Source organism: Haliotis rufescens, unplaced genomic scaffold (genome assembly GCF_023055435.1).
Source record: "Haliotis rufescens isolate VD_foot unplaced genomic scaffold, xgHalRufe1.0.p SCAF_10, whole genome shotgun sequence".
Taxonomy (NCBI): Eukaryota; Metazoa; Mollusca; class Gastropoda; order Lepetellida; family Haliotidae; genus Haliotis; species Haliotis rufescens.
The window spans coordinates 4605273-4622959 of record NW_025963780.1 but is presented as its reverse complement, the minus strand read 5'-3'; the positions used below and the strand labels follow the sequence as shown (position 1 = coordinate 4622959).

At 38.7% G+C, this 17687-nt stretch overlaps 1 protein-coding gene across 5 annotated transcripts in view; it reads left to right on the top strand.

The window, feature by feature from the left end:
• LOC124145510 (RNA-binding protein 33-like) overlaps nt 1–16959 on the top strand; it is a 52751-nt gene extending 35792 nt beyond the window's left edge. For 2 of the 5 annotated variants that reach the window (XM_048386631.1, XM_048386635.1), the window contains exon 19: nt 282–16959. In XM_048386631.1, coding sequence (XP_048242588.1) covers nt 282–327 — 46 coding nt within the window. In that variant the 3' untranslated portion in view covers nt 328–16959. The remainder of the gene's footprint in view (nt 1–281) is intronic. The other 3 variants (XR_007218800.1, XR_007218799.1, XR_007218797.1) reach the window with 3 other exon arrangements.
• Nucleotides 16960–17687: the final 728 nt, after the last annotated feature.

The window sequence follows — 17687 nt, the reverse complement described above, 5'->3', positions numbered from 1 at the left end:
GTTGTCAGCACCATACATGTGCTTGTTTTGGGAGAGATTTTGATGCGAAACAAATCTGCTCGTATTGACGAGAGGCAGCTTGTGCAGGGCAAAAAAGAAGCGAAGAGATGCCTGTCCTACAGGGCGAGTTCGTGTTTCAACTGCATGGTTTGGGAAGGATTTAATTTGCAATGTAGAACAGTCTTGCAACTGTGATATACAGTTGTACCAGTGATATAGCTTCAGCAGTACAAATAGGATATAACCCTCCCCACTCACTGGCACAACCTATTTGTTTCCAGACACATGATTGATCTGTCTCACATCAATGTGGAACTCATCAACTGAGTTGCCTCACCCGTCTTCACATGCAGTCTGGTGGAGTTGTCCCCCTTCTACACATGACCAGGCAGAGTTGTCTCCCTTCTTCACATGACCAGGCAGAGTTGTTCCCCTTCCGTCACAAGCTGCCCTGTTTCTGGAAATGAATGGACTTGTATACTGCTGCCTGACACAGTAGGTACAGTACGGTTTTGGGACAAGATAGATTCAAGTCTATTCTCTTTTCAGATTTACTGCTGTTATTTTTGTATGGCATGTGCCTGGTTTTGTAAAGGTGTTTTGATACTATTTGTCATGATGTCGATAATCATTGTGATGGGAGATACATTCACATCTTGTGAGTGTTTGTTGGATGGCAGTGTGAGGACTGTGTACATGGTAGTGCTGCTGCCTCTCCTGGAACGTCAAGTAGTTGTCACGTATTGTGGAAAAGGGTAAAGACAAAGTGGAACAACACAAGGATTATCAAAGAAAGAAGAAAGGACAAGCGTCTGAAGCCCCTCAGTTCCTGGGATAGTACTTGTTTGTGATTGGCCAGATAGCAAATTGTAACATTGCATCCTTGGATAGTACTTGTTTGTGATTGGCCAGATAGCAAATTGTAACATTGCATCCTGGGATAGTACTTGTTTGTGATTGGCCAGATAGCAAATTGTAACATTGCATTCTGGAATAGTACTTGTTTGTGATTGGCCAGATAGCAAATTGTAACATTGCATCCTGGGATAGTACTTGTTTGTGATTGGCCGGATAGCAAATTGTAACATTGCATCCTTGGATAGTACTTGTTTGTGAATGGCCAGATAGCAAATTGTAACATTGCATCCTTGGATAGTACTTGTTTGTGATTGGCCAGATAGCAAATTGTAACATTGCATCCTAGGATGACTTCGATTTGTGATTGGTCAGTCAGCTATTTGTTCTGTTTCTGAGATAGCATTGACTGATTGGTCAGTTTGGCTGATGAGGGCGTGTAGAGGAAGGTATCGGATGTGACAAGATACCCAGGATACTGTTCCAGATGAAGATGTCCTGATGTTCTGTCGGACATTATTTGTGACTATGAACCAGAGACATGTTTTGTGAAGGATACAAGAATTTCCTCTGCAGCACTGGTAACTAGTGGGCTGCTGGTCAAGATCTGTGACATTTGATATCATATGAGAGTTGGTAACTGATATAATCGAAAAAACATACTAACATCAGAACCGATTTCCTATTTTTCTTTATTGTTTTTAGTAGGTGTAAATAACTTATAATGAAGGCAAGATTCTAAACCAGGATGAAACTTGTGTGTGTATATGAAGATAGGGAGAAGCCAATTTGGGTCAACCTCAATTTTAGTTTCCCACTTTGTTTTATTGAGGACTTTGTTGATCTGATTGTATGTCATTTCAGCTGTGTGTCCTGGATGGAGATTTTAATGATCACAGGAGATTTAGTTTTCCGTATTTTATTCTCCTTAACAAGTGCTATGAACAGTTAATCAAAGAAACAGTAACTTTAGATATTAGTGTCTGGTTATTCAGAGTCGACATGATCAAATACTTGTAAGATGTTACAAGACTCTTCTGTTATTTACAGGGTTGATACTGTTATTATTATGATAATAACAATAATAATGATAATGATGATCAGATAACTTAGGAATAATCAAAGGTTTAGTTGGGTGGTTTCTGGCATGCCATCTGAAGAGTAAAGTGAATCGTCTCAGGCAAATGAGCCCAGCCCCCCTTCAAGACTGCATGGAAAAAGATCTTTAATGTGTGATGTTGCAACAATGTAGCCAAGAAAGCAAGTCCTGATGTCCCACAATTCAATGCTGTTGTCCCTCTGTCAACTTATGTCACCATGGGATCAAGTTGCAGTGTACCGCTTTCTGTTAAGGATACCCCATCGTTTTATTACACCCCTCTATCCAGTTATGAGACCCCACTGTCAAGTTCTGAAGCCCAATTGTTAACATATGAAGCGCCATTTGTCAAGTTAGGAAGTCACTATATCCATTAGAGATGATCCCCTATCAAGTTATGATACCCAACTGTCAATTTGTTACGTCCCACTATTAAGTTGCGATGCCCCACTATCAGGTCACAAAGCCCCACTATCAGGTTACGATGCCCCACAGTCAGGTTACGATGCCCCACTATCAGGTTACGATACACATTATTAGGTTACGATGCACCTTATTAAGTTACGATGCCCCACTTTCAGGTCACGAAGCCCCACTATCAGGTTACGATGCCCCACTATCAGGTTACGATGCCCCACTATCAGGTTACGATGCCCCATTATTAGGTTACGATGCCCCACTATAAAGTTACGATCCCCAACTATCAGGCTAGATGCCCCACTTTTAGGTTATGATACACCTGATCAGGTTACGATACACCTTATCAGGTTATAATGCCCCACTATGAAGTTATAATGCCAAACAATCAGGTTACGATGCCCCACTATCAAGTTATGAAGCCCCACAATCAGGTTATAATGCCCCACTATAAAGTTACGATGCCCAACTGTCAGGTTTTGATGCCCCTCTATCAGGTTACGATGCCACACTATCAGGTTACAATGCCCCACTATTTGGCTATGATGCCCAAGTATTATGTTACGATGCCTACTATCAGGTTACGATGCCTCAGACTTAGGTTACGATGCCCCCTATCAGGTTATGATGTCCCACTTCAATGTAATGGCGCCCCACTATCAAGTTATGACACCGTCTTTCAAGTTATTACCCCCTATAACAGATACAGTTAACCACCAAAGTCATAAGTAGCTGCAACCACTGTAACCTAGGGCTTTCCTCCCGTGTTGAACATGGAGGTCATGACAAGGGTTTGTTCAATATTAACATCACCTACTTCAGCTGGGTTTGCTATATCATATGGTAAACAATCTTATGTTTATGTGTTCTGTGACAGTGTATGTGAAGAAATACTCTTAGAGTCATGTAAGGATGACCTAATGTTATAAACATTTTTGTAATATCTGACGAAACTTATAAAATATCAAGGTATGCTAGGAATATTTAATCTTAAAATATGTTGTTGAAATGACATGTTTTAATGTTGATATCGTAACAAATACAAGTCAAGGCAATATAAATAAATTCCTAAGCCATTTGCATGTATGAAAATAATTTCTCATACTAGATCCAGTTGGTTGACAGCTGTTGTTCATTCTGCTGGATCTGTATGACACCAAAGGAGAAGATGGCATGTCAGAATTCTAAAGCTTTAGAAGACTAGGCAATGAAGGGTACCGGGGTATGCCGACGTACTTCTAGTCAGGATGGTTATAGAAGTGCCAGCAGGCATAGCAATGAATGGGCTTTTTCCGCATTCAAATTAACAATCGTCTAACAATATTTCCAAATAGAATTAGGACGGTAACATTAAATGCTATTGTTAGGAAACAAAAATGACCTCAGATGCTAATGCTGTAAATTTAAATACATGTCGGGTGACCGTATAATTACTCATGGAGGATGTTGGGTTCTGATTGGTCGACAAGTTTCATCGAGTGTTGTTATGCTGTTGTGTATTGAGATCATTCATATTTAGTCTGTGATGATACAGCAGTATTTCTTGAACTTCAAACCCCAGACTTTGGATACCATAGACTTTGAATCCTGTAGACATTGAATCCCATGGACATTGAATCCCCCAGACATTGAATCCCACATGGAACTTAAAGAGATCATGCTCCCATTACGCTGAGAGTGCTGAGAGTTTAATTTTGTTCAACCTGGATGGTGTACATTATTGGTAAACTAACAAATCTGATGTATATTGTTAAATATGCTGTAAAATAAAAAGAATTGTGCTTAAGAATTGGTTTTCTGATTGATCAGTGTTGTGAGTGGTAAGAAACACTGAGAATGACTTTTGTAGATTTTGTCAAGGATTGGGATGACTTTGGTGAATAAGGTACACTTTCAAGAAAGCAAATTTTTTTGTGAAATGAGCATTGACTATTTACTAAATGTGATCAGAAATTTTCAGTAATGCAGGTGGTTATTTTTTTTGTAATGTTGCGGAGAAAAAAGACTATTCCATATTTTTGTAATAGCCCCAAACCCTTCTATGGAAACGAGGTATTATGTTGAAATCTCTAAACTATCAAAGTGTCAGACCTGCAAGAAGGTTGTTTGTGTTAATTTTATATTTTTATTGGTCCAAGTTGATTTTGTTTGTGTGTTTTATATACCGGTGGCATTATTGCTGAATGTGGCATTGAAAAGTTGACAAAGTTTTTTTTATCAAAACCACGTACAAGTTAAATTTGTTGTCAGAAATTGAGAGGTAGAGAAAAGATGTAGCTAATTCCAAATCTTTCAATAATATACTACTCAGAAGAAGTTAAGGATCACTGATTCTTTCATATTTATATAATTAATCTGTCATGCCAGGACAGAATAATCATAGGAAAGAATTGGGTGTTCTTTAACTTCTTTTGAGTGGTATAGTTAGTAGGCAATGATACACAGCTGCATTTTCTGTTAAAAGATCTGATATGCACAACAGAAAATGAGCTTAGGTTGGGGTATTTATGAAGATTACTTATGGTTTGGTCTAGAAATTGGTCAGGAGGTCCTCAATACAGCGAAAATAGTACAGTAAACTACGGTTATAATGAACTCAAAGGGACACTAATATTACTTCGTTATAACAGTAGTTTGTTATAAGCATACGTACAGCACATATACTGCAAATGGCCGGGACCAAAACATAAGTTTCTTGTAATGTATGTGGTAAAGAATTTCAAATTTAGTAATTTCCACTTAAATACCTTAACACTATGAACTTGGGTTTGGCGCCATGGGTTATGGGCTGGAATCAGCTTCTAGCATTGGATGTCAAGTTTGGTGTGTTTCCTATAACACATAAGATTTATGTGGATATCTTAACAGCTCTAGTTTTGAGATAGGACTTTGGAACTTTCACCAGTATGGATAACAACTTCTTTAATACTGTAAAGGCGATGTTTCGGTATAGATCCCTATACCGTTGTCAAGCAAGACTGAATTCTGTACAATGTTCCTTATTCAGTCCTTTACAGTATTTAAGAAGTTATCCATAAATTGTGTCTACTTTGTCATCCGTCAACTTGTAAGTAAAGCCTATCAAACAATTTTTCACCAGTTTCTAATGCTGTATGTCGAGTTTGTTTTTGTGTTTCCTGTATTCAGATTATTTCTTCCAGTGATTTGTGCCTCATTCCATGTAGCTGAAAGTCATCCCTCTCCTCTGAAGGTTTCTCAAGTGAGATCTGACGTTTAACTTTACAGAGTACTGGCATATTGGTCATCTTGTCATCAGAAGTTGTGTCCGTCTGTCTGTGATGCATGTTTTAGCCCATCAGGAGGTTTGGTTCACAGCAGTGTTGGCAATCGGTAATACTTTCTAGGTTTTAAAAATCAATCGATGATCTATTACCGTATTCGACGTAATAAGCGCCCCGCTCTAATAAGCACCCACAGCGACATTTGCTAACATATTGGCAAGTGAACAATCCCAATTAGCCCCCCTTCCGAATTATCAATGTACACAAGACTTATTTATTCGTGTACAATACGCACTCGTGTGTTATATTCACCCTTAGTTATGGGCAATTAAATTCTGGAAAAATGTATCTGTCGTATAAAAACAATTCAGACTGTCAGCACAAACCACGAAATTTATCTTTCAACTCTAATTTAATATTCTAATAAGAGCCCCCTATTTCTAATTTTGAGAGCGCCCTGGGCGCTTATTACGTCGAATACGGTAATGATCAATAAATTGAATAGAACTATCATGTTTTCTGAGTATCCTTCATGAAAATAACAGTGAACAAAATTGAAAACTCATTGAGGATCCGATATTTTACTATCGAGTGTCGTACCCTTAAGTCCAGAGTTCTTGCACTTTGCAAACTTACATCGGAATAATTGTTGATTTCATGTCACTAACATGTGTCCCCTGTCCATCTATTCCGGCAATTCCTGGTGCTATGTGTACATATATCTTGTGCCTAGGTCTGATACTGAAACCTGATCGGTTACAAACTACACATTTTGATATAGGGATGTCCTTTCGTTTGTTGCCCTGTTGCTATAAAGTAACAGGGTGTTGCCTCATCCTACAAAAGTGGGGACCCCCAGGAAGTAATTTTAAGGGTTCTTTCTGGCTATATGAGGACCCAGTAAAGTAATGACATGGTGTAGTGTACTGTACGTTTAGATAATTACTTAGAGCCTGGAATGAATCAATGATCATGTGGACAGTGGTCATGATTGATGGATGAAATAACAGACACCCATTACTGATCTTGATGAGCTGTAGGTACAATGAGTATTATTGTATGTTCCTCGTTTTTCTGTGCCCGTTCTCTATATTTGTGCATCGCGTAAAACCCAGAAGTAATGCTGCTATCACCTTGTGCATTTGTTGACCCCCTACGGTTTGTTCAAAAACTTGACTCTGCAATAAAGTTTGTTCAAAAACTTGACTCATCAATGCAATAAATAGTTAAATAAGTCTCCAATCACTGAATATATGTGTATACCTACGGTTTGTTCAAAAACTTGACCCTTCAATACAATAAAAAGCAAAATAAGTCTCCATTAACTGAATATATATGTATACCTACGGTTTGTTCAAAAACTTGACTCATCAATACAATAAAAAGCAAAATAAGTCTCCATTAACTGAATATATATGTATACCTACGGTTTGTTCAAAAACTTGACCCTTCAATACAATAAAAAGCAAAATAAGTCTCCATTAACTGAATATATATGTATACCTACGGTTTGTTCAAAAACTTGACTCATCAATGCAATAAATAGTTAAATAAGTCTCCAATCACTGAATATATGTGTATACCGAGGGTTTGTTAAAAAACTTGACCCTTCAATACGATAAAAAGCAAAATAAGTCTCCATTAACTGAATATATATGTATACCTACGGTTTGTTCAAAAATTGACTCATCAATACAATAAAAAGCAAAATAAGTCTCCATTAACTGAATATATATGTATACCTACGGTTTGTTCAAAAACTTGACCCTTCAATGCAATAAAAAGCAAAATAAGTCTCCATTAACTGAATATTTATGTATACCTACGGTATGTTCAAAAACTTGACCCTTCAATACAATAAATCGTGAAATAAGTCTCCATTCACTGAATATTTATGTATACCTACGGTTTGTTCAAAAACTTAACCCTTCAATACAATAAATAGCATAATAAGTCTCGATTCACAGAAGATGTGTATATACCCAAGGTTTGTTCAAAAACTTGACCCTTCAATACGATAAAAAGCAAAATAAGTCTCCATTCACTGAACACTGTATACCTACGGTTTGTTAAAAAACTTGACCCTTCAATACAATAAATAGTGAAATAAGTCTCCATTCACTGAATATATATGTATACCTTCGGTTTGTTCAAAAACTTAACCCTTCAATACAATAAATAGCAAAATAAGTCTCCATTCACTGAATATATGTATATACCGGTATAGACATTATTAAATACTGCTAGAAACAAATATAACACTCAGCATAAAATATCTCGATAACTGTTGTCTTTTCTTAACTTGCACTAGATCCACATGTGCACATGGAATGACTGATGTAGGGTATTACTGTCCGCCCTTTCAGTAGTTGTGCAGTGGTGTCAAAGCCCTGACGTGAAACTGATCTTAACAGCCATTTGATAACCTTAATTGTGGTATTGGGGACAATCACGTAACCCTTTGAATGCAAGTTTGGCAGGAGTCCCCTGGTCTTGATAAAGATCCACCCCGAAAGTCCCGAGAGACAAATAGTTAAACTGCAGTTAAATAACTGTTTAAATTCACTGATAGGTGTGGAAAAGCCACTTGTTCCTGTTGTCTAAACTTAGGTTAAAAACAGAAAGTGCAATCCACAATTTACGCCTATAAAAGTTTGGACGAGTGGCCTTTACCACCTTCTTAAGAGTGGAGAAATCGTAATAAACATACAACTCTGGAAAGCAACTTCTGGTGTTTTGCATATGGTGACATTTTGATGTAGATTCTTACACCGTTATCCAGTTTCATAACAGTGTAAGACTTTACACCAAAATGTCACGACATGTGTATGCAATAAACCAGAAGTTGTTATCAATAATGTTGTATGTTCTTTATTGACTCACCGACTTCTACAGGGTTAGAAATTAACACTAGCCTGCTAGCTGGGGGCTAGTACAAATTCCTGTGGGCTATAACACATTTCCTAATTTCCCGTTTGTGTTAACATAACAAGGGCATTGTATCCTTACTCGGGCTAATAAAGCTTTAATGTTTAGTTCTAACCATGTTCTAAAATGCTAATCAAACAGTTGGAGAAAGTGTTTTTTTGTTTTTATCTTCAATTACTTTTTGTTTTATTGGATTAAATCAAATAGATCCTCAGTAATCGCACTGGGATCCCACTTATCTCTGCGAGAGTCGCACGACTGGACTCGCAAGTAGAAAGATGTATGTATGTCACAAATAAATATTGATAAGGTAATGACATGATATGTATTCATGCTTTTGTGGTTTCTCTCACAGTTCCAAAAACATAAATTGCTCAAAACAAGTTAAAGAACATCCACAATTGGAAAGCTGTGTCTTTCAATACCGACCAGCCAAGACAGATTAACCATCATTTGAAAATATCGAGTGTTCTTTAACTTCTTAGTAATAAATATTTAATATAACAATCACCCCTGTTCAATTCTGATCTGGCTGCCAACACTCCTCCCAATCACAGCTCACGAACTTCGTCTTCAGGGTTCCATTGTTTGTCTTTGGTGGTGGCATCAAATGCCAGTTATGGCGATTTTCTCAAAAGTGAAATTTGTTTTAGGCCAAACTTCTTCTTTTTTTAGGTTACAGGTTATTTAAAAGAAAATCCTTTTGTACCAGGTTTGTTGAATTTTCCCCAGGGATAATTATAATGTAACAGTTGCACCATCCCAAACTAATGATCGAAGAAAAAGTATTGCACTTTGATGTCAGTGACAAAAGAAAAAGGATTCTATTATATGTTGAGAAATATGTGTATACCCTCTCATACTAATTGCAGGTGTTTCATATACACACTCAGATCTTATTTGAAATATCCACCAGGGATTAAAGTAGTAGTGTGACAATATGCCAGTACTCTAGTCAAGAACTTGTTTCCAGTGCATGTGTCAAAGTGCTTTAAAAGCATTGTGAAAGTTTTCCAGTCATCCAAATCCTTTGTAGATGACTTTAAGTTCAGTCCTTGACCCAAAATTGACGCTCATGTATGTGGATCAACTACCATTGTGTTGCTTCACCCTCTGTGCAGATATGTACTATTTTCCTGAAGAATGCCATATAGCTGCTGTTAACCTGAGGGAATCAAATGGTGCTATTTTCTTGAAGAATGCTTGAAATGTGATATTGCCCTGATGAAAGGTGAAAATTCCACAAGATATCCATATGATCCCACTCCAGGGAATTATCTTGCAGAAATTGAGATGTGATGTAAGAAAATGTTGTCATCATAGACCTAGTTGTAAACAGATAGTGGTCCTTTTTGACCCATTCGGTGAGTATTCATTTTTATATTTTATATATTTTTACAATTGTTATACTATTTGTTTTGTGCATCTGTTGATGTTAATCAAGTATTTTGTATTCTCCTGTATGACAGGTATATTGTTAGATTGTGATTGAACATTGTTCATGGTGCAAATCTGCTTACATTTCTTTTGCTAAAGATATGAAAATGAAGGCACAACAGGAACAGAATAATCGAAGAATTACCTATTTGGGATCCGGTTTGAAAAGGATGTTAAGATGTTGTACTCTTGCATCATCATGTAAACATTATTTGTTTTGGAATATCCTGTACATTGTTTTCACTGGTTGTCATTGTTTTCATGTCTTGGTAAGTTGTTATATTTGTTTGTCTAGCAAAAAGTTCTTGTTTCATAACAATTTTTGCAGCAAAAAATTACATGCACCATTACAGATCTGCTACTTGTTGTTATTAAATACCATTTCTGAAGTTAGGTCAGTAAGATTTGTAAAACTAGATTAGATTATTTGACTGCTGCTTGTTTCGACCCAAAAAATTTATATGTTTTTTTTTTTGTATGGTGAATGATTTCAACACTGTCAGGCACATATATTTTTGGACTTATTATTTAAATGTATTTGACTAGAAATTTGCTAGATGTACATTGTTCCATGGTTTCCTTCTTGTTTGAAGTCACTGTTTATCTTTCCAATGTACAGGTGAGAGTTTCTCTCAATAGTAAACCATGTCTGATAATAGAAATTACAGATTCTGTCCAAGGTTTTTTGCAATGTTAGGATGTCGGAAGCCCAGTGGTTAAAGCACTGGCCCTTTAGACCAGGTCCGATTTCCCCTATGGATATGCAGTGTTTGAAAATTATGCATTGAAGTCAAGCTGTTCATGCCCCGTACAACGAAGGGGTCTTAGCGCTAAGATGATCATAACTCTCATACTTTAACATGGACTTACGATAGTCGTAGCACTAAGATCACTTTGTGGATCTGTGGAAAGGGGTGTGTTTTGGGTTTTGAAAATTATGCATTGAAGTCAAGCTGTTCATGCCCCGTACAACGAAGGGGTCTTAGCGCTAAGATGATCATAACTCTCATACTCTAACATAGACTTACGATATTCGTAGCACTAAGATCGCTTTGTGGATCTGTGGAAAGGGGTGTGTTTTGGGTGGGTGAGGCAGAGGCCTCATTGATGTGAAAGAGCAATCTGAAAACTTATTGACCAAATGTTTATTTGGATCTTGGAATTAGGGCATAAACAAATGCCTCGTTATGAGGAGATAGTAGAAACTTATTTCACCTAACCTAGATTAGAATCCTGATTTGTATGTCAGACAAGGTTTGCTGTGCTGGCTGGAGTGTGCCCTTTGTTCCCTCTTAATCAGACTCGGTGTATCAGACATTCAGTGTTGTACAGTAAGCCAGAGCACATCTCATCCTTCAGACACCTAGGCTTCCCAAGCAACTCTGCTATACAGCGGCGGTCGGGTAGCCTAGTGGTTAAAGCGTTCGCTTGTCCCGCCGAAGACCCGGGTTCGATTCCCAACATGGATACAATGTGTGAAGCCCATTTCCGGTGTCCCCCGCCGTGATGTTGTTGGAATATTGCTAAAAGCGGCTTAAAACTATACTCACTCGCTCACTACTCTGCTATACCCAAGACCTGTACAAATGAGGAAGGACTAGTGACATTTCCTTGTGGACTTTAGCCATTAGGCAGATGGCCACTCTGTAGCAGACCAATTTTGCAGAATAGTGAAAGTATACATTTATTTCTAACCCTGACATGCTGTGATAAAACTGGAATACTGTTAAAAGCGGCGTTAAACACAACTCACTCACTCACTAATATTCATGTTTATTTATTAACTCAAACACGAGCAAAATATGTTGCAAATTCACAAACAGTTGAATCAGATATTGGAGAGTTGGTGCCAAACATGATATGGATTTTTGTAAAATTCTCTTCAGGTAGTGAATGTACACTAGTAGTGTAATGATCCGACAATACAGTATGGTATCCAGATACCAGGCCAAGGATACAATCGATCATTTTACAAACCCTGTATCGCGGTACATGTGATACTTGCCGTAAAAGGTGACTATGCTTGTCGTAAAAGGCTGGATCGGGTGGTCAGGCTCGCTGACTTGGTTGATGCATGTCATCGATCCCAATTGCGTGGATCGATGCTCATGATATCAATCACTGGATTGTCTGGTCCAGACTCGATTATTTACAGACCGCCGTCATATAGCTGGAATATTGCTGAGTGCGGCGTTAAACAACAAACCTACCAACCAACATGCGATACATTACATAACATTACAAGTTATATTTAAGTTAAGACACATGAATAATAACAGAAATGTTCAACAACCAGCTTACACAGATTCTCTAGTATTTCCCCTTTGGCTGCACCTGGTATGACCTTCTCAGTGCCCTCTAGCCTGTATATTTTTGCCCTGAAATTTTGAAACATATGATTCAGGGTTGTGATTTACCTGCAAAATGATAGAATATCAACTTATGAAATAAAAGTGCTGTATTGGGATATGAATCGTATTGCATCCATAGTATGGGGATATGTATTGTATCACGACCGCATCATATCATTACTCCTCCAATGCACAGTAGAGTTACAGGTAAACACGTGGTCGGGTGGTAGAGCATATGTATCGTATCACGACCGCATCATGTCAATATTCTCTAATGCACAGTACAGTGACAGGTAACACTCTTGTTCCCATGGTGACTACCTCCTTGGTCTAGTGGTAGAGCGTCTGCCGGAGAGCGGAAGGTTGGGGTAAGATCCCCCCGGCCGCGTCATACCAAAAGATGTAAAAAAATGGTACTTGTTGTCAGCCTGCTTGCCGCTTGGCATTATGTGACTAAAACAAGGACTGGTCGGCTCTGAGTCAGTATACTGAATCTGTGGGGTATCCATGTTAAACTGCGGCATGGAATCTCAGCTGGCTAACACTATGAAATCGGCATTAGTCCGGACTTGTACAAGCAGCCACCCACATGTGCATGCATATCGCCATGTAAGTGCAACGTTCTTGAATGCGACGTTAAACCCCATTTCACCTCACCGCCTTACATGGTTGTTGTGAACAGTGTCTCAGGCTACTGGCACTAGTTACATGTTTAATATTCTGTATTTTCAATGAGCTTTAAGAGATATCAGTAGGGTTATGAATGTTCTCATATCCAATACATTGCGAAAATTGGACCATACCGCTCTATTCAATGGGATCGCGAAGCATGTTTGGCCTTTTCTTCTGTGTAGAACAGTGGCGGTTAAACTTAAGTGTTGAATGGGTATGATGCTTGAATCTTTATTCCCTGTCTGGTTCGGATAGAGCAAAGTGCACATTTCACACAATGTATAACTTGATCTCATGAAATTTTATTTCAGCATTAACCATTTTTGTCTGATCTTAAAAGACAGTGGTAGTACTTGTACTATTTGTCTCCCTTTGTCTGTTGCTCTTGGGGCCTCACTCGCCCTCTTCTTTGTCTGTGATGTCACGTGATGATGGTAGAAGAAGTTGTCTTCAGATGTTGTCGCTCGTGCCCTGTATCTCCCTTAGTGCCCTGTTTCTTGCCACAATCCTATAGTCATGGCTTTGATATCCCACTTTGACATGATAGTGTTTCTAGGTTTGTCAGCACTATATCCATGCTTGTGGGTTTTACCCACACTCGTAGTGCTAAGAAGGTCGATACTCCCACACTTTGACATAGACTTATGTCAGTCGTAGCGCCAAGATGATCGATACTCTTCCATACTTTGACATAGGCTTATGACAGTCGTAGCGCTAAGATGATCAATACTCCCACACTTTGGCATAGGCTACGATCTCTTCTTGGAATAGGGCTCTGACCCAACAGCTCAGAGCAGTATTAAACAGCTAAAGCATTAAAACAATTCTCCTATTTTGGGGGAAATAAGTTTGAGTTACGGTAAGTATTTTGCTTCATTTTCAGGCCAGACAAGTTTCATTATTTGTTTCCTGTGGTTTTATCCCCAGAATACTGAATTGCAGGGTTGTGCAACATTGTTTCATGAGGAGCTGGTAATCTATGGTAGCTCGAAGGTTATTCTATATATTACCCATTTAATGGTCAGATTTGACATACTTCACTTTTCTTGCACCAAAATGGCTGTTTTTGTCAGTTTGAATTTTGGTCTATAGTTCCTTGCTGGTTCCTAGCTGCCCTTAAACTCGATTGACTTAATTATGTTGTTGAAATCATTCACAGCAGTAACCATATCAGCAGACATACTAAACAAAGCTACGATTGTTGCAGTACTAAGATCCGTTTGTAAAATTGGGACATCCAAGGACCACCGATTATTTTTTGTCTTTGGAACGCTTGTAATACAATTGTAGGTTATCCTCAACAGTGACACAAGTGGACAAACTGTCTCTGGCCCCACACTTTACTGCGCAGAATTATTTCGAATCGTGCCAGAATTCAAAGATCATGGGTTCGAATCCGATATTGGCCCTGATTCTTGGTTTGTCTGCACCATGCTGTGCTCGTATGTTTGACCAAAGTGGTAAACATCTCAGGTCTGCATCATTTCCGACTAATTTTCAAAGCAGCATAAACCTTTTCTCAATAATTGTGGTACATGGGTTATAAGAATGTTTTGTGGCGTTTTGCTCTTGAGAAGGGTGACCCTCACAGACAAAGGATCCTAATCTTACTAAAACAGTTGTAATGTTAGAGAGTTCCATCTTTGTTCACTTCAGTTGCACAGATTTCTTCACCTTGGTGAATGATGTGTGTGTGGTCATGTGTTTCAACATCTGCCTGAGGCAAGTGAGTTAACTGACTATAAAAGTCCAGTTTCCCCCCTTGCAGAACTAGGCTGGTATTACAGAGTTACATTTTGGCTGTACTAATAAGTCTATGCATAGTCCAATCCGGTTTGATGTGCACCGCCAACTTGTTGTCAACAGATATTTTTCAAATCTTTTCATGTTTTTAATCAAGGTGCTCATGTGATTTGATGCACTTTATGATGTAAGACCTATTTATCCCAATATACATCTTGATCATCAATCAGTTCGTTGTGACTGGGCACCGCCATTTTGTTTGAAACAAATGCAAATGAAACGAGAGGTGGAATCTGATTGGTCCATTGGAGGGGTTTAAAAGGGACATAACTTGTAATAGCCACTGGTGACGCTATGATGGAGCCCAGGAATTCCAGCTTAGTTCGGCAAGGGTGGAAACTTGACTTTTAAAGTCAGTTAACTCTCTTGCCTCTTGTTTCAGTAAATGGGGAGAGTTTAAGGCCAGCTTTCCATTGACATGTTTGAAACTGTGCAGCTGGTTGTATTCCATTTACCCACACTTCATGCACCCTTCCACACACAACTTGTACAACGACGCATTGCATGCACCCTTCCACACACAACTTGTACAACGCCACACTACATGCACCCTTCCACACACAACTTGTACAACGCCACACTGCATGCACCCTTCCACACACAACTTGTACAACGCCACACTACATGCACCCTTCCACACACAACTTGTACAACGCCACACTACATGCACCCTTCCACACACAACTTATACAACACCACACTACATGCACCCTTCCACACACAACTTGTACAACGCCACACTGCATGCACCCTTCCACACACAACTTGTACAACGCCACACTACATGCACCCTTCCACACACAACTTATACAACGCCACACTACATGCACCCTTCAACACACAACTTGTACAACACCACACTGCACGCACACTTCCACACACAACTTGTACAACGCCACACTACATGCACACTTCCGCACACAACTTGTACAACGCCACACTACATGCACCCTTCAACACACAACTTGTACAACACCACACTGCACGCACACTTCCACACACAACTTGTACAACGCCACACTACATGCACCCTTCCACACACAACTTGTACAACACCACACTGCACGCACACTTCCACACACAACTTGTATAACGCCACACTGCATGCACCCTTCCACACACAACTTGTACAACGCCACACTGCACACACCCTTCCACACACAACTTGACCAATATAGTCTATAGTTTTGATTTATAATAGATAGAAAAATGCTGATTCAACGTTACATATGAAACTTTGTCGGCTGCAATTATGTTAGGAGGTTCCAATAAACAGAGACATCTGATTTGCTTAGTTTGTGGAAAAACCCTCCTGGTATTTTCAATTCTGTTTTTGGTAACTCAAATCAAAACAATAAATTAGCACAACTTCTCAGCCAATGAATATGGCAGAAGATCTTTGCATAATGTAACTTATGCAACTAGCTGATTCAAACCTGTCAATGGAAAGCCACCCTCCAACTCTTCGAAGCATGTTAACCAATAATTGTTGCCCAATGAATGTTTTTAAGAGGACTACGCTCATCATCTGGTGCCTATTTTCATTCCATGTCAGGACATAATGAATGCTTTGTGTGCAACTGAGACATGTCTGTATTTGTATCATTATACATGTATCATTTTTAGATATACATTCAAAAATTGAGTCAGCAGACAAAATGTCGTTTGAACCTTTTGAAACTCGGACTGCCAAATTGCCCAGCCTAGTCCTCTATTAGGATTAATGACTTTCCAAACATACAATAGTCTCTGGTAATGTATGTGCCTGTTTTCACGCCTTGTGTTGAGCCTTTATGAAAGACTAACATTTTGTTTCAGTGTAGTAGTATGTGTTTTTCTGAAAGAGTATTATGTGGTTTATATTTCTAATATGAAGGTTGTTTTAGATTCTTTCAGCTTCCATGGCATCCTTCCTAGAAGAAATTTGATTGGCTGATTTTGCTGAGTGATTTAATGATCTGATCAGAAAATCCATTGTCATCTGATTGAAGCAGTTGTGTGCAGCTCTTAAGAACATATTGGCATCCCCATTCTTGAATGCAAAGAATGTTTTTTTCTGTTTTGATACCTGTCATTTTGTTGATCTTGTGTTTATACAAGATGGTGCTCTGTGATACATTTTATGAAGATTGTTAAAAATATTTTTCATTGAAAATATTGTTTGTCTTCTTTTTAAGATGCATTCTGTTATTGATCAGACCAAGGGAGTTCACTCTCATTTAAGTTTGGAAGCATAAGGTGGGCTGTAAATGGGTCAGTTGTTACCTGTGGGTTAAATGGGTCACAAATTACCCAAATAAGGGTATGTTTACAGAGAAAGAGCAGTGGCTTGGCTTAGTGGTTCAGGCTTTGCTGCATGACCAGTGGACGTGGGTTCAAGTCATCATATATGGTTTGATTGTTTTGTTGTTTAACGCATCACTCAGCTATATGATGGTGGTCTGTAAATAAGTCTGAACCAGACAATCCAGTGATTGACTCCATGAGCATCAATCTACAAAATTGGGATACGATGACATGCATCAACCAAGTCTGAGTGCCAGAACACCCGATCCTGTTAGTCGCCTCTTACGACAACCATAGAGTAGCCTGTTACGACAAGCATGGGTTGCCGAAGACCTATGCTCTACCTGGATCTTCACGGGTCTCCCCACACATGAAGCCCATTCTTGACATCTCACAATGGAACTTGGCAGGATATTGCAAATAGTGGTCTAAAACAAAAGTTATGCTGTAAACACATGCACCATTTTACTTCCTGAAATATACCTACACATACATACATGTCTGTGTCATGTGAACACATTTGTAAGTAATATTAATCCAGGAGTACTTTATACACTTAGTTTCGTGGGTGAAGCAAGAGTATATCTACATGTATGC